The sequence below is a fragment of the Poeciliopsis prolifica genome, unplaced genomic scaffold (genome assembly GCF_027474105.1).
Source record: "Poeciliopsis prolifica strain line A6 unplaced genomic scaffold, Auburn_PproV2 SCAFFOLD117, whole genome shotgun sequence".
In the NCBI taxonomy this organism is placed as follows: domain Eukaryota; kingdom Metazoa; phylum Chordata; class Actinopteri; order Cyprinodontiformes; family Poeciliidae; genus Poeciliopsis; species Poeciliopsis prolifica.
Window position 1 is genome coordinate 188,154 of NW_026562492.1, and position 23,816 is coordinate 211,969.

Below are 23,816 nucleotides of genomic sequence, written 5' to 3' on the forward strand. Positions count from 1 at the left end.
AAAGTATTTGCTTACCCATCAAATGATCAGAATCAGGAGTTCCAATCACTTCCATGGCCACAAGTGTATCAAATTAAACACCTTGACATGCAGACTGTTTTACAATCATTTGTGAAAGAATGGGTCGCTCTCAGGAGCTGAGTGAATTCCTGCGTGGAACTATGATAGGATGCCATCTGTGCAATAAATCCTGAGAAGACCTCAAGAACAGTGCACAGAGCTACGTGGAATAGGTTTCCATGGTGACCAGCTGCATCCAAGTGCAATGCAAAGCGTCAGATGCAGTGGTGTGAAGCACGCCACCACTGGACTCTAGAGCAGTGGATTCTCAGTGAATGCAGTGGATTCTCCAGCGCATTCTCTGGAATGATTCTCCATCTGCCAATCTGATGAACATGTTTGGGTTTAGTGGTTGCTAGGAAAACGGTACATGTCTGACTGCAATGTGCTAAGTATAAATGTTGGTGGAGGGAATTGGTTTTCAGGAGCTAGGCTTGACCCTTTAGTTCCAGTGAAAAGAACTCTGAATGCTCTAGCATCCCGAGACATTTTGGATAATTCCAGAATGCTAACTTTGCCGGAACAGTTTGGAGCTGGGCTGAAAATGAGTTGTGCTCTAGAGCACAAAGCAAAGTTGATAAAGACATGGATGGCAGAGTCTGGTGTGGATGAACTTGACTGACCTGCACAAAGTCCTGACCTCAATCCACTGGAACACCTTTGGCGTGAATTATAGCTGAGATTTAGAGCCAGACCTTCTTGTCCAACATCAGTAAGTGACCTCTCAAATGCACTTTTGGAAGAATGGTCAAAAATACCCACAAACATATTCCTAGTCCCTGTAGACAGCTGTCCCAGAAGAGTGTAAGATGTTCTAGTTACAATGGGTGAACCTACATCATATTGAACCCTATGGATTAGGGAATAGGGATTAGGATGTCACTTTAGCTCATATGTGAGTCAAGGCAGATGAGTGAATACGTTTAACAATACAGTGTATGTTCTGCCTCTCAAGGATAACCAGTAAACAATTCAAATCAATAAAATTCAGGAAGATGATATTGTAAAATAAATATATAGGTAAATCCTACACAAAATGCAAAATACACCACTCATCAAAGGGTCTTTTTCATCTATAAGCTGTGCAGCTTTGATTATCTGCCTATAACAGACATTAACAAATCATTACCAACACTTTTCATTTCGATTGCTAACAGGTTCACTGTGGGAACAATTTTCTCACTGCATTTCTGACTCACTCATTCTTTTCACATACACACACCTTATTCAACTGCCATCCCAATTATCTCTTTGCTCTTACCTCTCCTTGTTGAAAGCACCACTGTGCCTCTCTGTGGATGTGGATGTCATGTGAATAAGTTATTTATATTTTTAAACTCGTTAAGCAGAATGTAGGTGAAAAAGTAATGATTAAAAAAGTGTTTAATTAGTGTGTGCCTGCTAATGGAAATTTCAACTTGTTCCACCACACAACATGCTTGAAGATGAAGAATCGATGGGCTGTAATGTGTCATTTCCATGTGATTTACAGAATTGCTAATGATCAAACCTGCATGATCTCAGGCCATGGCCTTTGTGACAAAAAGTTTATGACAGCACATAAGTCATAGGTAGCCAAAAGCAAACAAAACAGAATGTGTATGACTATATCTTCTGAGTCATACACATACATGAGGGGTGGCTGTTCAGCAGAGCTTAAAAAGGGTCCATAGATATTTTGTGTAGTTAGTTAGTAGTTAGTAGTTTTGGTAAATTCAAGATGGTGATGTCCTAGTCACAGAAAACAACAGAGAACCAGATCAGAGCAAAACCATAAATTCAATGGGAAAAGCCAGCTGGGTAAACCAGGGAAGAGATGGGATGTAATGGAGTTAAATGGAATATGAGTGGATCAAATGTGAGGAGTCAGCAAAGAGGAGCTGAGAATGAGTTAGCCATGTAATGCTCACTATGGTCCACCAAGGCCGTTGTTTCTCTTCCTTTTGCGCGTATCAGGATCGAATAGTGATGTGTGTTGAGGATTGATGATGTTCATGCAGCCTGGTAGTTTAAGAACAGAAAAATGGATTTGGGTCCCTTCAGGCTGCCTATGTCTATCTCTAATTTAATGTATACATTGATAAATTTCTATTCCCAATCCAAAGAGGTTTGGAGGCCAAATATACCAGTTTTTTCTTTCATAAACCATTTCCCCCTTTCTTTTGTATTGCCTTTGTGTTATTATTAACAGATCTTCCTTTCATGTGTACAACGGACAAGCCAGGCAACCTGATGGTCAAATTTGGAGAAACAAAGACTCACATAGTGCAGAAAAGTAAAAGATCGACTGCTGCAGAGTGTCTGGTTGATGGAAGATTCACATCATGTCTAGGAAAGTCAATAGATGATTACATCACTTTAAATGAGTAATGTAGACACTTACAGGTAAACATTTAAACACGTCTGTTCATCCATCCATTTTCTTCCACCCCTGACCCCAGTGGTGTCAGGACTGATTGTGCCCATTTCCCAAAATCAAAAGGTGAGAAGCGGGGTCACCCTGGACAGGTTGTCAGTCCATCGCAGGCCTCTGTTGAAGAGAATGTCAATTTGTGCTTAAATATTTCATATAACGTGTGTCTGTTTCCAGTAGTCATCAATTGATTCATAAGACTTTTTTTTTATCTCTCCCTCCTTACCTTCCTACAGTCTGAATATAGGAAGGTTTGTTCACCATGACACTGAAAGATTCATCAGGTAATTCTTTAGCTGACTGAAGTGCTGCTGCAGCTCCAGCTTCTGGCAGCCTTGACGCTTTAACTCTTTCTCGCTGTCACCAATAATCTCCAACCTGCAGCAGGCAGCATCTTTAACCCTCTCCAGGCAGATGTTGCAAACAGCTAAATGCTACTTAGCTAGTCTTTGCAAGTAATTTGAGCCTGAGAGGGTTAATGCTAGACACATTTAAAGCCTTATGTCTTGACTCACACATTAATCTATCAGAAGACAAGCAGGAGCATCTGCTAAAATATGACTGGGAACACACATACAGATCGACGTTTGGTATTAAAATGGTCCAACATGTTCTCACTTTTATCTTATAAAACAATATGAACAACAAAAAGAATAAACTAATTCATATTATCTATTGAAATCAGGACTAATCAAATGAAGTAACATTTATAATGCTGATGAGACGGATTGAAGCCACTGTTTGCTTTCATTGTTGATGCAAGCTGCCTCCAGCTTGTAGACAAAGCTGTCACTTGGTTGTTTGAATCCCATCAGGCACCTTGTATTGTCTTCTTCAAACATTATCCCTCTACCCAATTAGGGCAAAAAAGCAATAGATTTTTCATAATTTGTCAGACCGTGTTGAAAAGTAATTACTGTAATTAAAAATGGAAGCATATGTCTAAGTCAGGGGTGGCCAAACATTTTGAGACCAAGATCTACTTTTTCTCTCACCAGCCGGCTACCTCATGACACGAAGACATAAAAATTGTAAACTAAACCCTATTGAGTCATTTTCTATATGAATCAGTTCTATCAGAAATGATAAAGTGATAGAAAACCTGATGCAGTTTCTTCCCCAGTGAGATTCTGGCACTCGGAGCAGGTTACTGGTTTCAGCAGGTTACTGGTTTCAGCAGGTTACTGGTTTCAGTAGGTTACTGGTTTCAGTAGGTTACTGGTTTCAGTAGGTTACTGGTTTCATTAGTTTACTGGTTTCAGTAGGTTACTGGTTTCAGTAGGTTACTGGTTTCATTAGTTTACTGGTTTCAGTAGGTTACTGGTTTCAGTAGGTTACTGGTTTCATTAATTTACTGGTTTCATTAGTTTACTGGTTTCAGTAGGTTACTGGTTTCAGTAGGTTACTGGTTTCAGCAGGTTACTGGTTTCATTAGTTTACTGGTTTCATTAGTTTACTGGTTCCAGTAGGTTACTGGTTTCAGTAGGTTACTGGTTTCATTAGTTTACTGGTTTCAGCAGGTTACTGGTTTCAGCAGGTTACTGGTTTCAGTAGGTTACTGGTTTCATTAGTTTACTGGTTTCAACAGGTTACTGGTTTCAGTAGGTTACTGGTTTCATTAGTTTACTGGTTTCAGTAGGTTACTGGTTTCATTAATTTACTGGTTTCATTAGTTTACTGGTTTCAGCAGGTTACTGGTTTCAGTAGTTTACTGGTTTCAACAGGTTACTGGTTTCAGTAGGTTACTGGTTTCATTAGTTTACTGGTTTCAGCAGGTTACTGGTTTCATTAGTTTACTGGTTTCAACAGGTTACTGGTTTCAGTAGTTTACTGGTTTCAGCAGGTTACTGGTTTCATTAGTTCACTGGTTTCAGCAGGTTACTGGTTTCAGTAGGTTACTGGTTTCAACAGGTTACTGGTTTCAGTAGTTTACTGGTTTCAACAGGTTACTGGTTTCAGTAGTTACTGGTTTCAGCAGGTTACTGGTTTCATTAGATCACTGGTTTCAGCAGGTTACTGGTTTCAGTAGGTTACTGGTTTCAACAGTTTACTGGTTTCAGTAGGTTACTGGTTTCATTAGTTTACTGGTTTCAGCAGGTTAATGGTTTCATTAGTTTACTGGTTTCAGCAGGTTACTGGTTTCATTAGTTTACTGGTTTTAGCAGGTTACTGGTTTCAGTAGATTACTGGTTTCATTAGTTTACTGGTTTCATTAGTTTACTGGTTTCAGTAGGTTACTGGTTTCATTAATTTACTGGTTTCATTAGTTTACTGGTTTCAGCAGGTTACTGGTTTCAGTAGGTTACTGGTTTCATTAGTTTACTGGTTTCAGCAGGTTACTGGTTTCATTAGTTTACTGGTTTCAGTAGGTTACTGGTTTCAGCAGGTTACTGGTTTCATTAGTTTACTGGTTTCAACAAGTTACTGGTTTCATTAGTTACTGGTAGTTTACTAGGTTACTGGTTTCAGTAGGTTACTGGTTTCATCAGTTTACTGGTTTCAGTAGGTTACTGGTTTCATTAATTTATGGTTTCATTAGTTTACAGGTTTCAGCAGGTTACTGGTTTCAGCAGGTTACTGGTTTCAGTAGTTTACTGGTTTCAACAGGTTACTGGTTTCAGTAGGTTACTGGTTTCATTAATTTACTGGTTTCTTTAGTTTACTGGTTTCAGTAGGTTACTGGTTTCAACAGTTTACTGGTTTCAGTAGGTTACTGGTTTCATTAGTTTACTGGTTTCAGCAGGTTACTGGTTTCATTAGTTTACTGGTTTCAGCAGGTTACTGGTTTCATTAGTTTACTGGTTTCAGCAGGTTACTGGTTTCAGTAGGTTACTGGTTTCAGTAGGTTACAGGTTTCATTAGTTCACTGGTTTCAGCAGGTTACTGGTTTCATTAGTTTACTGGTTTCAGCAGGTTACTGGTTTCAACAGGTTACTGGTTTCAGTAGGTTACTGGTTTCAGCAGGTTACTGGTTTCATTAGTTTACTGGTTTCAACAAGTTACTGGTTTCAACAGGTTATTTGTTTCAGTAGGTTACTGGTTTCATTAGTTTACTGGTTTCAGCAGGTTACTGGTTTCATTAGTTTACTGGTTTCAGCAGGTTACTGGTTTCATTAGTTTACTGGTTTCAACAGGTTACTGGTTTCAGTAGGTTACTGGTTTCATTAGTTTACTGGTTTCAGCAGGTTACTGGTTTCAGTAGGTTACTGGTTTCATTAGTTTACTGGTTTCATTAGTTTACTGGTTTCAGTAGGTTACTGGTTTCAGCAGGTTACTGGTTTCATTAGGTTACTGGTTTCAGTAGGTTACTGGTTTCAGCAGGTTACTGGTTTCAGTAGGTTACTGGTTTCATTAGTTTACTGGTTTCAGTAGGTTACTGGTTTCATTAATTTACTGGTTTCATTAGTTTACTGGTTTCAGCAGGTTACTGGTTTCAGTAGTTTACTGGTTTCAGTAGGTTACTGGTTTCAACAGGTTACTGGTTTCAGTAGTTTACTGGTTTCAACAGGTTACTGGTTTCAGGAGGTTACTGGTTTCAACAGGTTACTGGTTTCAGTAGGTTACTGGTTTCAGCAGGTTACTGGTTTCATTAGATCACTGGTTTCAGCAGGTTACTGGTTTCAGTAGGTTACTGGTTTCAGTAGTTTACTGGTTTCAACAGGTTACTGGTTTCAGCGGTTACTGGTTTCAACAGGTTACTGGTTTCAGTAGGTTACTGGTTTCAGCAGGTTATGGTTTCTGGTTTCAGCAGGTTACTGGTTTCATTAGTTCACTGGTTTCAGGTTACTGGTTTCAGTAGGTTACTGGTTTCACAAGTTACTGGTTTCAGTAGGTTACTGGTTTCATAGTTTACTGGTTTCATTAGTTTACTGGTTTCAGCAGGTTACTGGTTTCATTAGTTTACTGGTTTTAGCAGGTTACTGGTTTCAGTATTACTGGTTTCATTAGTTTACTGGTTTCATTAGGTTTACTGGTTTCAGTAGGTTACTGGTTTCATTAATTTACTGGTTTCATTAGTTACTGGTTTAGCAGGTTACTGGTTTCAGTAGTTACTGGTTTCATTAGTTACTGGTTTCATTAGTTTACTGGTTTCAGGAGGTTACTGGTTTCAACAGGTTACTGGTTTCAGTAGGTTACTGGTTTCAGCAGGTTACTGGTTTCATTAGTTTACTGGTTTCATTAGTTACTGTTTCAGCAGGTTACTGGTTCACAGGTTACTGGTTTCAGTAGGTTACTGGTTTCAGCAGGTTACTGGTTTAATTAGTTTACTGGTTTCAGCAGGTTACTGGTTTCATTAGTTACTGGTTTCAGGTTACTGGTTTCAACAGGTTACTGGTTTCATTAGTTTACTGGATTCAACAGGTTACTGGTTTCAACAGGTTACTGGCTTCATTAGTTACTGGTTTCAACAGGTTACTGTTTCAGTAGGTTACTGGTTTCATTAGTTTACTGGTTTCAGCAGGTTACTGGTTTCAGTAGGTTACTGGTTTCATTAGTTACTGGTTTAATTAGTTACTGGTTTCAACAGGTTACTGGTTTCAGTAGGTTACTGGTTTCATTAGTTTACTGGTTTCAGCAGGTTACTGGTTTCATTAGTTTACTGGTTTCAACAGGTTACTGGTTTCAGTAGGTTACTGGTTTCATTAGTTTACTGGTTTCAGTAGGTTACTGGTTTCAGTAGGTTACTGGTTTCAACAGGTTACTGGTTTCATTAGTTTACTGGTTTCAACAGGTTACTGGTTTCAGTAGGTTACTGGTTTCATTAGTTTACTGGTTTCAGTAGGTTACTGGTTTCATTAGTTTACTGGTTTCAGCAGGTTACTGGTTTCAGTAGGTTACTGGTTTCAGCAGGTTACTGGTTTCATTAGTTTACTGGTTTCAACAGGTTACTGGTTTCAGTAGGTTACTGGTTTCAGCAGGTTACTGGTTTCAGTAGGTTACTGGTTTCATTAGTTTACTGGTTTCATTAGGTTACTGGTTTCAACAGGTTACTGGTTTCAGTAGGTTACTGGTTTCATTAGTTTACTGGTTTAAGCAGTTACTGGTTTCATTAGTTTACTGGTTTCAACAGGTTACTGGTTTCAGTAGGTTACTGGTTTCAGCAGGTTACTGGTTTCATTAGTTTACTGGTTTCAATAGGTTACTGGTTTCAGCAGGTTACTGGTTTTAGTAGGTTACTGGTTTCAATAGGTTACTGGTTTCAGTAGGTTACTGGTTTCAGTAGGTTACTGGTTTCAGCTGGTTACTGGTTTCAGTAGGTTACTGGTTTCAATAGGTTACTGGTTTCAGTAGGTTACTGGTTTCAATAGGTTACTGGTTTCAGCAGGTTACTGGTTTCAATAGGTTACTGGTTTCAACTGGTTACTAGTTTCAGAAGGTTACTGGTTTCAGCAGGTTACTGGTTTCACAGGTTACTGGTTTCAACAGGTTACTGGTTTCAGTAGGTTACTGGTTTCAACAGGTTACTGGTTTCAGCAGGTTACGGTTTCAGGTTACTGGTTTCAATTTACTGGTTTCAACAGGTTACTGGTTTTAGAAGGTTACTGGTTTCAGCAGGTTACTGGTTTCAACAGGTTACTGGTTTCAGTAGGTTACTGGTTTCAGCAGGTTACTGGTTTCAGTTACTGGTTTCATTAGTTTACTGGTTTCAACAGTTACGGTTTCAGCAGGTTACTTGTTTCAGCAGGTTACTGGTTTCAGTAGGTTACTGGTTTCAGCAGGTTACTGTTTCATTAGTTTACTGGTTTCAACAGTTACTGGTTTCAGTATTTTACTAGTTTCAGCAGGTTACTGGTTTCAGTAGGTTACTGGTTTCAGTAGGTTACTGGTTTCATTAGTTTACTGGTTTCAACAGGTTACTGGTTTCTGTAGGTTACTGGTTTCAGTAGGTTACTGGTTTCAGTAGTTACTGGTTTCAGTAGGTTACTGGTTTCAACAGGTTACTGGTTTCAGCAGGTTACTGGTTTCAGTAGGTTACTGGTTTCACAGGTTACTGGTTTCAACAGATTACTGGTTTCAGTAGGTTACTGGTTTCAGCAGGTTACTGGTTTCAACAGGTTATTTGTTTCAGTAGGTTACTGGTTTCAGTCGATTACTGGTTTCTGTAGGTTACTGGTTTGAACACGTTACTGGTTTCAGTAGGTTACTGGTTTCATTAGTTTACTGGTTTCAACAGGTTACTGGTTTCAGTAGGTTACTGGTTTCAGCAGGTTACTGGTTTCATTAGTTTACTGGTTTCAACAGGTTACTGGTTTCAGTAGGTTACTGGTTTCAGTAGGTTACTGGTTTCAGTAGGTTACTGGTTTCAGCTGGTTACTGGTTTCAATAGGTTACTGGTTTCAGTAGGTTACTGGTTTCAACAGGTTACTGGTTTCAGCAGGTTACTGGTTTCATTAGTTTACTGGTTTCATTAGTTTACTGGTTTCAACTGGTTACAGTTTCAGCAGGTTACTGTTTCAGCAGGTTACTGGTTTCAGTAGGTTACTGGTTTCAGCAGGTTACTGTTTTCATTAGTTTACTGGTTTCAACAGGTTACTGGTTTCAGTATTTACTGGTTTCAGCAGGTTACTGGTTTCAGTAGGTTACTGGTTTCAGTAGGTTACTGGTTTCATTAGTTTACTGGTTTCAACAGGTTACTGGTTTCTGTAGGTTACTGGTTTCAGTAGGTTACTGGTTTCAGTCGATTACTGGTTTCTGTAGGTTACTGGTTTGAACACGTTACTGGTTTCAGTAGGTTACTGGTTTCAGTATTTACTGGTTTCAGCAGGTTACTGGTTTCAGTAGGTTACTGGTTTCAGTAGGTTACTGGTTTCTTAGTTTACTGGTTTCAACAGGTTACTGGTTTCTGTAGGTTACTGGTTTCAGTAGGTTACTGGTTTCAGTAGATTACTGGTTTCAGCTGGTTACTGGTTTCACAGGTTACTGGTTTCAGTAGGTTACTGGTTTCAACAGGTTACTGGTTTCAGCAGGTTACTGGTTTCATTAGTTTACTGGTTTCATTAGTTTACTGGTTTCAACTGGTTACTGGTTTCAGAAGGTTACTGGTTTCAGCAGTTTACTGGTTTCAGTAGGTTACTGGTTTCCTTAGTTACTGGTTTCATTAGTTTACTGGTTTCAACTCGTTACTGGTTTCAGAAGGTTACTGGTTTCAGCAGGTTACTGGTTTCACCAGGTTACTGGTTTCAACAGGTTACTGGTTTCAGTAGGTTACTTTTCAACAGGTTACTGGTTTCAGCAGGTTACGGTTTCAGCGGGTTACTGGTTTCATATTTACTGGTTTAGAAGGTTACTGGTTTCAGCAGTACTGGTTTCAACAGGTTACTGGTTTCAGTAGGTTACTGGTTTCAACAGGTTACTGGTTTCAGCAGGTTATGGTTTCAGCGGGTTACTGGTTTCATTAGTTTACTGGTTTCAACAGGTTACGGTTTCAGCAGGTTACTGTTTCAGCAGGTTACTGGTTTCAGTAGGTTACTGGTTTCAGCAGGTTACTGGTTTCATTAGTTTACTGGTTTCAACAGGTTACTGGTTTCAGTAGTTTACTGGTTTCAGCAGGTTACTGGTTTCAGTAGGTTACTGGTTTCAGTAGGTTACTGGTTTCATTAGTTTACTGGTTTCAACAGGTTACTGGTTTCAGTAGGTTACTGGTTTCAGTAGGTTACTGGTTTCAGTAGGTTACTGGTTTCAGTAGGTTACTGGTTTCAACAGGTTACTGGTTTCAGCAGGTTACTGGTTTCAGTAGGTTACTGGTTTCAACAGGTTACTGGTTTCACCAGATTACTGGTTTCAGTAGGTTACTGGTTTCAGCAGGTTACTGGTTTCAGTAGGTTACTGGTTTCAGCAAGTTACTGGTTTCAACAGGTTATTTGTTTCAGTAGGTTACTGGTTTCAGTCGATTATTGGTTTCAGTAGGTTACTGGTTTGAACACGTTACTGGTTTCAGTACGTTACTGGTTTCAGTATTTTAGTGGTTTCAGCAGGTTACTGGTTTCAGTAGGTTACTGGTTTCAGTAGGTTACTGGTTTCATTAGTTTACTGGTTTCAACAGGTTACTGGTTTCTGTAGGTTACTGGTTTCAGTAGGTTACTGGTTTCAGTAGATTACTGGTTTCAGTAGGTTACTGGTTTCAACAGGTTACTGGTTTCAGCAGGTTACTGGTTTCAGCAGGTTACTGGTTTCTGTAGGTTACTGGTTTCAACAGGTTACTGGTTTCAACAGTTACTGGTTTCAACAGATTACTGGTTTCAGTAGGTTACTGGTTTCAGCAGGTTACTGGTTTCAGCAGGTTACTGGTTTCAACAGGTTATTTGTTTCAGTAGGTTACTGGTTTCAGTCGATTACTGGTTTCTGTAGGTTACTGGTTTGAACACGTTACTGGTTTCAGTAGGTTACTGGTTTCAGTAGGTTACTGGTTTCAACAGGTTACTGGTTTCACAGGTTACTGGTTTCAGTATTTTACTGGTTTCAGCAGGTTACTGGTTTCAGTAGGTTACTGGTTTCAGTAGGTTACTGGTTTCATTAGTTTACTGGTTTCAACAGGTTACTGGTTTCAGTAGGTTACTGGTTTCAGTAGGTTACTGGTTTCAGTAGATTACTGGTTTCAGTAGGTTACTGGTTTCAACAGGTTACTGGTTTCAGCAGGTTACTGGTTTCAGTAGGTTACTGGTTCAACAGGTTACTGGTTTCAACAGATTACTGGTTTCAGCAGGTTACTGGTTTCAGTAGTTACTGGTTTCAGCAGGTTACTGGTTTCAACAGGTTATTTGTTTCAGTAGGTTACTGGTTTCAGTCGATTACTGGTTTCAGTAGGTTACTGGTTTCACTTACTGGTTTCAGTACGTTACTGGTTTCAGTATTTACTGGTTTCAGCAGGTTACTGGTTTCAGTAGGTTACTGGTTTCAGTAGGTTACTGGTTTCATTAGTTTACTGGTTTCAACAGGTTACTGGTTTCTGTAGGTTACTGGTTTCAGTAGGTTACTGGTTTCAGTAGTTACTGGTTTCAGTAGGTTACTGGTTTCAACAGGTTACTGGTTTCAGCAGGTTACTGGTTTCAGCAGGTTACTGGTTTCTGTAGGTTACTGGTTTAACAGGTTACTGGTTTCAACAGGTTACTGGTTTCAACAGATTACTGGTTTCAGTAGGTTACTGGTTTCAGCAGGTTACTGGTTTCAGCAGGTTACTGGTTTCAGGTTATGTTTCAGTAGTTACTGGTTTCAGGTCAACTGGTTTCTGTAGGTTACTGTTTCAGCAGGTTACTGATTTCAGTAGGTTACTGGTTTCAGCAGGTTACTGGTTTCACAGTTACTGGTTTCAACAGGTTACTGGTTTCAGTATTTTACTGGTTTCAGCAGGTTACTGGTTTCAGTAGGTTACTGGTTTCAGTAGGTTACTGGTTTCATTAGTTTACTGGTTTCAACAGGTTACTGGTTTCTGTAGGTTACTGGTTTCAGTAGGTTACTGGTTTCAGTAGGTTACTGGTTTCAGTAGGTTACTGGTTTCAACAGGTTACTGGTTTCAGCAGGTTACTGGTTTCAGTAGGTTACTGGTTTCAACAGGTTACTGGTTTCAACAGATTACTGGTTCAGTAGGTTACTGGTTTCAGCAGGTTACTTGTTTCAGTAGGTTACTGGTTTCAGTAGGTTACTGGTTTCAACAGGTTATTTGTTTCAGTAGGTTACTGGTTTCAGTCGATTACTGGTTTCAGTAGGTTACTGTTTGAACACGTTACTGGTTTCAGTACGTTACTGGTTTCAGTATTTTAGTGGTTTCAGCAGGTTACTGGTTTCAGTAGGTTACTGGTTTCAGTAGGTTACTGGTTTCATTAGTTTACTGGTTTCAACAGGTTACTGGTTTCTGTAGGTTACTGGTTTCAGTAGGTTACTGGTTTCAGTAGATTACTGGTTTCAGTAGGTTACTGGTTTCAACAGGTTACTGGTTTCAGCAGGTTACTGGTTTCAGCAGGTTACTGGTTTCTGTAGGTTACTGGTTTCAACAGGTTACTGGTTTCAACAGGTTACTGGTTTCAACAGATTACTGGTTTCAGTAGGTTACTGGTTTCAGCAGGTTACTGGTTTCAGCAGGTTACTGGTTTCAACAGGTTATTTGTTTCAGTAGGTTACTGGTTTCAGTCGATTACTGGTTTCTGTAGGTTACTGGTTTCAACACGTTACTGGTTTCAGTAGGTTACTGGTTTCATTAGTTTACTGGTTTCAACAAGTTACTGGTTTCAACAGGTTATTTGTTTCAGTAGGTTACTGGTTTCAGTCGATTACTGGTTTCATTAGTTTACTGGTTTCAGTAGGTTACTGGTTTCAGCAGGTTACTGGTTTCAGTAGGTTACTGGTTTCAGCAAGTTACTGGTTTCAACAGGTTATTTGTTTCAGTAGGTTACTGGTTTCAGTCGATTACTGGTTTCAGTAGGTTACTGGTTTGAACACGTTACTGGTTTCAGTATTTTAGTGGTTTCAGCAGGTTACTGGTTTCAGTAGGTTACTGGTTTCAGTAGGTTACTGGTTTCATTAGTTTACTGGTTTCAACAGGTTACTGGTTTCTGTAGGTTACTGGTTTCAGTAGGTTACTGGTTTCAGTAGATTACTGGTTTCAATAGGTTACTGGTTTCAATAGGTTACTGGTTTCAGTAGGTTACTGGTTTTAGCAGGTTACTGGTTTCAGTAGGTTACTGGTTTCAACAGGTTACTGGTTTCAACAGGTTACTGGTTTCAACAGGTTACTGGTTTCAGTAGGTTACTGGTTTCAGCAGGTTACTGGTTTCAGCAGGTTACTGGTTTCAACAGGTTATTTGTTTCAGTAGGTTACTGGTTTCAGTCGATTACTGGTTTCTGTAGGTTACTGGTTTGAACACGTTACTGGTTTCAGTAGGTTACTGGTTTCAGTAGGTTACTGGTTTCAACAGGTTACTGGTTTCAGCAGGTTACTGGTTTCAGTAGGTTACTGGTTTCAACAGGTTACTGGTTTCAACAGATTACTGGTTTCAACAGGTTACTGGTTTCAGCAGGTTACTGGTTTCAGTAGGTTACTGGTTTCAGCAGTTACTGGTTTCAACAGGTTATTTGTTTCAGTAGGTTACTGGTTTCAGTCGATTACTGGTTTCAGTAGGTTACTGGTTTGAACACGTTACTGGTTCAGTACTGGTTTCAGTTTTAGTGGTTTCAGCAGGTTACTGGTTTCAGTAGGTTACTGGTTTCAGTAGGTTACTGGTTTCATTAGTTTACTGGTTTCAACAGGTTACTGGTTTCTGTAGGTTACTGGTTTCAGTAGGTTACTGGTTTCAGTAGATTACTCGTTTCAGTAGGTTACTGGTTTCAACAGGTTACTGGTTTCAGCAGGTTACTGGTTTCAGCAGGTTACTGGTTTCTGTAGGTTACTGGTTTCAACAGGTTACTGGTTTCAACAGGTTACTGGTTTCAACAGATTACTGGTTTCAGTAGGTTACTGGTTTCAGCAGGTTACTGGTTTCAGCAGGTTACTGGTTTCAACAGGTTATTTGTTTCAGTAGGTTACTGGTTTCAGTCGATTACTGGTTTCTGTAGGTTACTGGTTTGAACACGTTACTGGTTTCAGTAGGTTACTGGTTTCAGTAGGTTACTGGTTTCAACAGGTTACTGATTTCAGTAGGTTACTGGTTTCAACAGGTTACTGGTTTCTCAGTCTCAAGCTGGTTGGAAATCTGAGGTCAGCAGCTGTCAGTCAGTTCTGGTGGATCTGAACATTGACCTCAGTATGAGAAACTGCAGACTGATAGGAGGAACCAAAGAGCTCTGTTAAAGTAAAGGCAAATCTTCTGAATCTGGGATAAAATTTATTTCATTTCACATAATCATGGTGGCAGAAACCATTTGTTAAAACTTATTCAATATATTTGTCCTATTTGATGTGACACGTTTACTGCAAACGAACGACGTCACCAGTCCAAGTTTATCGTTTATTGATCGTTCAGAAACTCTGTAATGAACCACAGCAAAGGTCAACAAAGGTAAAATAACCTGAACAGGTGATCAACTCATGCACCTTTTTAATCTCTCTCTTTGTCATTAAACACACCTGTTGCCGTGGCAACCGCCTGCGTCCTCCAAGATTATGTTAAAAACATTCAATCCGTTACGATATCAGGTTTCCAGGCTTGATATATAGTTGTGGATTTTTAATAAACCTCTCATGAACACAGTGGTGGGTGATTAGTTAATTTAAATTCTTATTTTGATAAGCGCGTCAGAAGAGGAAGTGCTGGTTTCAGTGTCCACTCAAAATCTTCCCGCAATCGACCGATAGATCGCAATCGACCGATAGATCGCAATCGACCGATAGATCGCGATCGACCAATAGATCGCAATCGACCGATAGATTGCGATCGACATATTGAGCACCACTGGTTTAAGTCATCAATCAAAGAATGATAGCTGGATTCAGGCACCATCTCTGTCCTCCACTCCTGATTTGTGCTTTCTTTATCTAAGTTTATAGCTTTTCCCAATGGCACGTACATCTTTGTTCATGTTTGTTCACGCCAGTCATCCTTGTGTTTCACTTTGCTCTTCTTACTTTTAATGGCTCCAGCAGAGAGAATGAAGCAGGGCCCTTTGTGATGAGGTGAAGGTGCTGGGTCATTGCTTTACAACAGTCCTTGGTTACTTTGCAGGCAAAAGAAGACTTAAAGATTGGCAGCACTCCAGTCAACGTGGTAGTGGGATCAGTCACTACACAGTAGAAACACTCGTCAGCCATAGCTTTATGAACTAAATGATCATAGAGCTGCTCTTTATTATTTTGTTTCTGTGCCACCTGATGGTAACCAGCTTATATTAGATAGCAAATAAATACTACATTTATTTGCACCTTATGCTAGAGGGTGGGAAGCAAAAAAGCAACGAACAAACAAAAAGCATTTTGATCTTTATCAGTAAGAAGCAGCACTAAATGGTTAAAGAATGGGAAATCAGAAAGTGAATGACAGAGTACATTTTACCCAAGTGTCTAATGTAGGAAGACTGGTTGATGTTATCCGGTCTCAATGAAGAATCAGTGAGGCTAGAACTTCACTAAAATGATGATAGAAATGTTTGTCTGCTTTGGGTTGCTGTGTATGAGGCTGAGTGTCTACAACACTGTGTGTGTGTGTGTGTGTGTGTGTGTGTGTGTGCGTGTGCGTGTGTGTGTGTGTGTGTGTGTGTGTGTGTGTGTGTGTGTGTGTGTGTGTGTTCGTATGTGTGTGTGTGTGCTATGCTGGGCCAAGCAGCATTTCCTCTCCTTCAGGGCATCAATAAAGTATTATTATTATTACTATTATTATTATTATTATAAATTTTGCATCAAAGGCTATAGATGCTCAATTGCCAGCAGGACCACCTTCTGGCCTTGTCCCTGTGTTTAGTCTAATCTGTTTGAACAGTAAAATTAGGGTATATGTGGACATATTGGAACACAACAGATAACAGAACTTGTCCTTAGAACATCTGCGATTATTTTCACCATTTGTTGCCAACTTTGGGTATATTCAATCTCACACAGTTCAAAAGATCAGATGTTTTATTAGCAAATGATAAAAGAAAAATGCATGTTTAGATCTGTAAACTCAATCCGAACCTTGGCGAACAACGTTCGCCAAGATATGACATGCACATATTTTCAAACTTGCCTTGAACTCAAGGATAACTGTGATCTGAAACTATTATATTATTTATTTTTCTATGCTTGCTTTGCTCACAGAACATTTGACAAGAGATAGCTTTATCAATTACAATATTACTAATTGTCAGTATATAGGATATATTTTCAATATTTTTTTCAGAATATGTTCAAATTTCTGGCTTGTGCCTCTTTTCAGACCAGCTCCAAAGGCTTCAGCAGAGCAGGAAAGCAGCACTGACAAGAAACAGCGTCCCATGAGCATCATGAGTGAGGCCTCCAACTATACTGGTGGCTCAGATTACAGCACCTTCCCTGGCAGCCCAGCTACAACTGTCACTACTGTCACCACCACCTCATCTTCCAGGGTAAGTGCCTTTCACACAATATTTACTCTGCGGTATTTGCAGCACTTAGAAGAAGTTAATTTTGCATTTCTAACCTAATCTTGGTTTAAATAAACCAATAGTTTTGATCATAGTTCCTGGATTTTTTTGGAATGTCAATGTTATTAATTTCTGTAATATTTGTCATGAACAAACCTGAATGATAGTAGAAGGGAGGGGTAACTGGGTCATCTCTGAGTTTGAGTTTGTCTCTTATCTGTTGCTGAGAGTGAGTTACTGTTAAAACTAAAATAATAGAATAGAAACTGAACAGTACAATAGATCCTCAGTACATGGATCTAATGTGTTAAATAAAATGGAATGGACAATTTCCTTTCATCTCAGTTTAGTCAAAGCACATCTGCTCCTATCACCTGCATGAGTAAGCTGTCATACAGGAAAGATGTAGAATATCTTTCCTTTGAAGTGACACATTTATCTGTCTTTGTTAGCACTTTTTTATCAGCTATAAAAGTGACTTTGGGTTGTGATTTTTCTTCAAACACTAGTTCATAAATTTGCTGGTGTTACAACTCAAAATATTTCATTCTTAAGACCAACATTAATTATATCACATTAAATTCATTGTAACTTTAATTTGATGTAAGGTCACCTTTTAAAACAGGTTCATATTGTCGTTTTGACGCTCCCCCCTCCCCTCTTCATTCTCTCCTCTCTCAGTCACTACTTCCTCTTCTGAGAGGGGACATGTGCTACCATCTCTCCATCTAACGGGTAAATTGAGTTTCCTAAATCTGCTGGGATTTACCCGATCCAGAACTGAAGGAAACTCTGTTTAAGCTGGTTTCTAGAAAGGATTCGCCTGATTTCTACGACCTCCATCCAGATGTCTCGTCCTTCTTCCCCCTGTGAATTAGCCAGACTGAGCAGCCTGCAGCCAACTAGTTCCACAGAGCACATCTGTTAACGGTCGCTCCTTCTCTTGATTACAACTTGCACTTGTTACTGAATCAGGTTGGTTTTAGTGACTCTGGCGAGTCCCAAGGATGTTGTTTTAAATTTGGGCTAAAGCAACCTATAAAACATTCCCTAGTTTTCTTCCCCAGAATCAAACATCACAGCTATTTTACTACCATCAAAGAACTTTGAGGTGACTCATTAATTGAATGTCCACAACATCTTTTAGATTTTCTTTATGCTAAATATTTTATTAGTAAAGCAATTTTGCAAGGGTCAGTACAGCTTAATTAAGTAGCAGAAATAATCAAATAAGTAAAATCAATCATCTAGCCTGTCTTTCCCTAACGCTGATACTGAGAACTAAAAAAGGAACCTTTGAGATGAAGTTTGGTGTTTCAAACCCCAGAACTGGATCGATGATGAAGGTGTTGCAGCAGGAGGAAGAGGTTGATTGATAAAGGCAGGGATCTCTGTTGGTCTGATGAGCTTTCATCTCTGCATCCATGGTGAGGTCACACAGGACTTGGGTCTTTATCTTTGTCATTGGGGTTTGAGCCCAATTGATGAGAGAAGTGCAATTTGAAGCCACATGTTGCGGGGCTGATGGGTTGGTCCCCGTGCGCAGGACAGTCTTCGGCTCTGTGGCCCCGGATCTCCTTCAGCTGCAGAGTTCTTTGTCCGTCTCGGTCTTGGCTCAAAGCTGCCTGGAGGATCCAACCAAAGATTCCTCTTTTGCTCTCTCTTTTTATTGGGTTTATCCAGCCTTTTGGTGCATTTGCATTGGCTAACACTGTTGCTGTGCTTGTTTCATTGGTTGACTGTATGGACAGATGATCTCATATCCATCACTGTCAGAGACATTTTGTCCTCATGTCTGTGCTAATGTCTCAGGGTTGCTCAACATTCCTCTCTTGGCTTTTCCTTGAAACGTTCAAGTTGTTCAACCATCTATCTCCAAATAAGGCGTTGATCATCTCTGCTCTCCTGTTAGTTGCCCTTTTACCCCTGACCTTTTACCTTTCACCTACTATCCACCTCCAACACATCATCAGTGATCTTTAATAGCAGTTACACGTTTTACACCATTCAATGTTAAAATCATATTCATAACCCTTTTAGTTTCTTTGATTTAGCATTAATTTATAATTTTTTGACACCATAACTTTTTACTCTTATAATGTGAGTTATTACAGATGTTCTGAAAAGAAACCAGGAATAATCTATTTTTGTAATTATTTGATGTCAAAGTTACAGTTACTTGTTCCCACAAGTGTAAATATTGTTATAAGTAAACCAATATTAATATTAGTACTTTACTTTAAATCTTATCTAATTACTCAAAATGTTTAGATTTTATCCTTTAAAATTTTTATGCTTTTAAACAAGGAATAGTCTCAGCTATTTTTATACAGCTGCAAGCTGGAAACTTACTTCCTCTTTTTTCCTGCTCTTCCTGTCTCATCTCTCTCTCTGACTATGATTTCTTATGATTAGGTAGAAAAAATAAGTATAATTAAAGCTAAGTTTGCAGGAGACAAAACAACACACACAACCAGATTTATTTTATTGCAGCCTGGGTCTACAGTTGGATCTAGATGTCACCTGTGTGACTAATTTTAAAGGTAACTTTATTTATTGTAACTGTTAACTAAAATCTCCAGCATGGGGAAGTGGGATGATCTCAGATTTTCTTGACAATATGTTCTGCTTCTTATGGACACTTGATGATGACATAAAATGAGGAAGCAAAGGTGGTAGAGAACCTCCCCTTGCCTGCCTCTGTCTGAATAGTGAAAACATGTTCTCTTTTCTCTTTTTAAAAGTATAATATGATATGAATTTATAGAAATAGAAAATTTTCAAGCTGCGGGAAATTATGAAACTTTTTAACTTAAAGAATGAAGACGTGAAATCCTTCTTGCTGTCTACTTTCTATTATGATGTGACTTATTCTGGAAGAGTCCACGTCTGGTATATTTTTAAGAACAATAAGGAGTTTGCACTCAAGCCTGATCCTGTTTGTGAGTACAGTCAACTACAGCAATCTTAATCCTAGTTTCAGTCATTTTTTACCTTAAGCTTTTTAGTCTGTAAGAACATGCAGGTATTAATTATTCACTTTCATTTTTGTGCTTTGGAAGCCTTCTAGGTCATCCAAAAAAGTCCACAATTTTGGCAAGAGATCCAACTCCATCAAGCGGAACCTTAATGCCCCTGTGGTCAAGAGAAACTGGCTTTATAAACAGGTAATGGTTTTTCAACATAAACAATGTAAAATGTAACATTGTACATAAACATGTAACAACTTTTATGTAAAGTTGAAAAGAAAGATTGAGGAAGTCACCAAAGTTTGGTTCAGTTCTGTCAATAAAGAGTCCATACTGAACATAGTGAATCCAGAGTTGTGTTGTTAAACTACTTGGCGAGACTGTGCATTGGTTCGTTGTCTTGCTACCTTTCCACTGTCACAGTAAGATATTTCCAGCCCACTAAAAGCCTTACAGAACACTATTCAACTTGCTCCAACTATATATGCAGACATTAGCTCTGCCTCAGTTTTTTTTTAGGGTTTTTTCCACTGAGATGGCATTCAATTCACTTAGGGTTAGGGTTACTGTTATAATAGGGTTACTATTATACTTACTTCAAAGTGAATATTTCACTTCAAAGCGTCTCCTACCTACCTCCACCCACAGGTAAAACCCCACATTGAAATGTCAGGAGGATGTACCCAGAGCCCCTGTCCTCAATGTCAATGGCCGAGTGTGACTCTTGGTAAATAGTGGTGCTGTAGTGGTGACAGGTCAATCTGGTCCTCAGCTCTATGCAAAAAAATTAAGGAGGATGAGAGAAACATTGCTAAGTAAGACTTGTCAGAAAGGACACAGAGTGAAGAAAGATAAATGGTGTGTGTTTGTGGGTGTTGGAGTAATTTCTAAATTTTAACTGTCTGTTCTTGTACAACCTTTGACTTTAGGACAGCACAGGCATGAAGCTGTGGAAAAAGAGGTGGTTTGTGCTGTCTGACATGTGCCTCTTCTACTACCGTGGTGAGAACACACACACACACGCATACATACACACACACACGCCCACACAGTATGTCTTTCTGTCTTGACGGCCAGGAACTTGGGATTGATTTCCATTCATTTCTGTAGCTTAAACCTATGTATAACCTAATTTTTTATTCACACCATGACAAAAACAGCACTTCCTCTTATGGAGATTGAAGGAGCAGTCAGTCCTCACAATGTTGTTGGAAAAATGGGCCTTATAGTTTCTCAAATACAAGACCACATACACATGCACACATACACACACACATACACACACACACGCATACACACACACATACACACACACGCGTACACATACACAGAATGCTGGAAGAGACACCTTAAGTGTGTTAACATTTTGTCATGTTACAACCACACACTGTGTTTTAATGGTTTTAACAGAGTCCAGCTGTATAATCCGATCTGGATCGAAATTCGGCTGTTCTGGTTCTGGTCTTGGAGAACATTAGAGACCAAGGGACCCAGCACATTTTCAGACGTTGTGGAAAAGTTTAAAGCAGGATTACATTCTTCACCAAGACTCTATCTCACAAAGTAGATCTCCAGTAATGATACATGCTGGAAGCAGAAGCATAGAATACTTTGCAGATTATTTCTACAGAAGTTTTGAAAACTATGTATTATTTTCCATCCTGCTTACTATTATGCACTACTTTATGCTGCCGCATACAATACTAATAAAATACAAAATGTGTTAATGATTTTTAAGAAATTCTAAACTTTGCCCCAGCTGCAGTCCAATGGTTGGATTTAATGCATCAATGTAACAAGACGATAACAAAATCATTTTTTCAGTAGAATGAAAATAGTGTTTTTGTTACTAAACCAATGTCATTCTAATAAGGACTATTACAGTTTATGGAATCGTTCCCATGCTGAAGGGCCACACTAATTGAAGAACCTGTCATGATCAAAGCTACACGCTTGACCCACATGCAGAAGCACAAACAGGAGATGGAAATTGGTTCAGATGAATAAAGTTTGATTGTTCAAACATAAATAATGTGTGTGGATTGTGGTTTGTCTCGGGTTCCACTGGATGAGAATCGTCTTTGTGCTGAAGGCAGGGAGAGGAGAGGTGAGAGGTATGTTTAAACTGGAACAAACAATTCAAGAACGAGTTTACTGGGAGAAGTGAGGAGCATCCGCCAGGGAGGAGAACTGGAGCCGGAAAGTTGACGGAAGGAGGGATTCTCAGAAGTCACTGATGGAATAGTCGTCGGAGGGTATTCCTGCAAGGAGTAATATAAGGACAGATTCAGGTCGTCAGGAACACAGATGAAAACACAGAGGACTAGGCTCAGAGTACCATTAGAGGTTAACACTGAAGCGCAGGAGAACTGGCCGCCCGCTCTTCTTATGCTGGCGGTGATGATGCCGAATACATAGAGGTGCGCAGGAACCGCCCTCCAACCGACCACAACCTCCTGATGGACAAAGAAAAGGTTCCCCACAAGGCCAGGTTCCAGCACCCAACAGAACCTTCTCTTCACATAGTGTATCTGTCCATCCGTCATTTCTACTAAACACTTAAAAGGAGATTTTCCATCTTTCTAAAGTGACAAATTATTTGCTCCCAGAATGCAATCAGCTGCCATTTTGATGACAAACACAAGGAGGAATCATATTTTTATTGGTTTTGCGAGCTAGACAAGTGAGAGGTGGGACACCCTCAAGGAAGACAACGTCCTTGTCTGCCTAATGATGAACCACCTCTTATTTTAATTTTTCTCCGACTTGCTGGATCACTTGGTTCTAAGAGATGCCAGCAGAATTTGGAGCCTCTGCATTTATTCCTCGCCTGGGGGGAAGACGACGAGCCTCCCTGCCAGAGTGAAATCAACCACTAGATTTACATGCACTCTATAGCAAAGTGAGATGATGCACTGATGTTCAAAGCTGGCATTTGAACAACTAAAGCCATTTATCAAAGTTCTAAGTGTGCGTCCTGCTGAAGCTCGATACACACATTCCAGCAGGTTCCACATGGACCTTCAATTTTAGAAAGGTCAGTCCAGAGCAGACTGTCACTCAATAAAAACTAAGTCAGATTTAAAACAGTATATAGTATGATAGAGGTGGGAACTCAGGACTTGGACTCAAGTCAGACATGAGTCACCATTATTATGACTTTAGACTTGACTTGAATACATTTTCAGAGAATTTTGACTTGACTTGAGCTTTTACACAAATGACTTGGAACTTGACAATAATGACCAAATTGTACGAATTGAATCAGCGCCTCCTAACTACAATTTTTAAGTGAGAATAGAAAACATAAAAAAGGAGGAGGCGTGGCTTCTTTATTTACGAAAACCATAAACTGTTTTAAAGAACATGGACCAGACCGTAACATTCATTTGAATTCAGATCATCCTTTTTCTGATCCCAAAATTAAATATTGTATGTCACATTATTCTCAGTTCTTTAATGCATTGTTGCAGAGACTGCTGGACATGAGGGAACTCCTAAAGCAGTCTGTATTACGGTCTAGAAAGGCTTCTGACTGAAGACACTCTGCTGTTGTATGACAGTCTGATGAACAGGATGTTCAGGGTTTCCCATCATTTTCTTGATTTCATGAAAATCTCCAGAGGTTCCACAGTCTTTCCCAAAACCAGAACCAGACTTCTTTATCAGGTTGTTAAGTTTGCTCTAAAAGAAAAACATGTTCCCCAATGTTTTCTTTATTTGCTGCTTTGTTTTTCTTCAAAACATCAGGCAGTAACTCCACCACCTTGCTGGTTATTTTCACATGCATAAAATAGAAACTGCATCCTGTTATTTTGCTGCATGTTTTCTTTGAAGCACCAGGTTTCAGGACATTTTTTTCCTTTTTTGCATTGGTGACTCTGGTCGTTTGAGGAAAAGACTGAGGAAGGAAGAAGTTATTAAAGGGGCTGCTCTCTTTATTCCATCCTTGATAAAGATTCCCATCTGTTGAGAAAATTCCACTAGTGGCCAATAGGGGGTATCCACAGTGAAGGGTCATCTGGGTGACATCATGTCCTGAAGCAGGTGGGCGGGCACAGGCATTCTGTTTTTATGAATACTTTTAAAACAATTTGAAAGGCATGTATTTCACTAAGCCATCAGCAATATGCTGTATAGTATTTACAAGTACTCAAGTCAAAAGTACTCAAGTCAAAAACAGATATGTGTAAATATGCAAATATTATACAACCAAACAAGAGTAAATGATTAATCACTGACATCTAAAACCAACGTTTCTATACCTCAGCCTTCATGTTTGACAGACAAACCACTTCAGACAGGTTCAGTTTTAGACACTCACTTCAGGTTTAAATGTCTTGCTGAAT

At 39.4% G+C, this 23,816-nt stretch overlaps 1 protein-coding gene across 15 annotated transcripts in view; it reads left to right on the forward strand.

The window, feature by feature from the left end:
* The window catches only part of LOC129354773 (pleckstrin homology domain-containing family A member 5-like), a 128,628-nt gene that overhangs the window by 66,805 nt on the left and 38,007 nt on the right, over positions 1-23,816 (forward strand). For 10 of the 15 annotated variants that reach the window (XR_008605194.1, XM_055024277.1, XM_055024276.1 and 7 more), the window contains 3 exons: positions 16,312-16,480; positions 19,561-19,665; positions 20,397-20,469. Coding sequence is in view for 13 of the 15 variants with exons in the window: in XM_055024277.1 (XP_054880252.1) it covers positions 16,312-16,480; positions 19,561-19,665; positions 20,397-20,469 (347 nt within the window). In the remaining 2 variants the exon portion in view is untranslated. Of the gene's footprint in view, positions 1-16,311; positions 16,481-18,771; positions 19,441-19,560; positions 19,666-20,396; positions 20,470-21,340; positions 21,970-23,367; positions 23,390-23,425; positions 23,515-23,816 lie in introns of those variants that run through there. The other 5 variants (XM_055024279.1, XM_055024278.1, XM_055024280.1 and 2 more) reach the window with 5 other exon arrangements.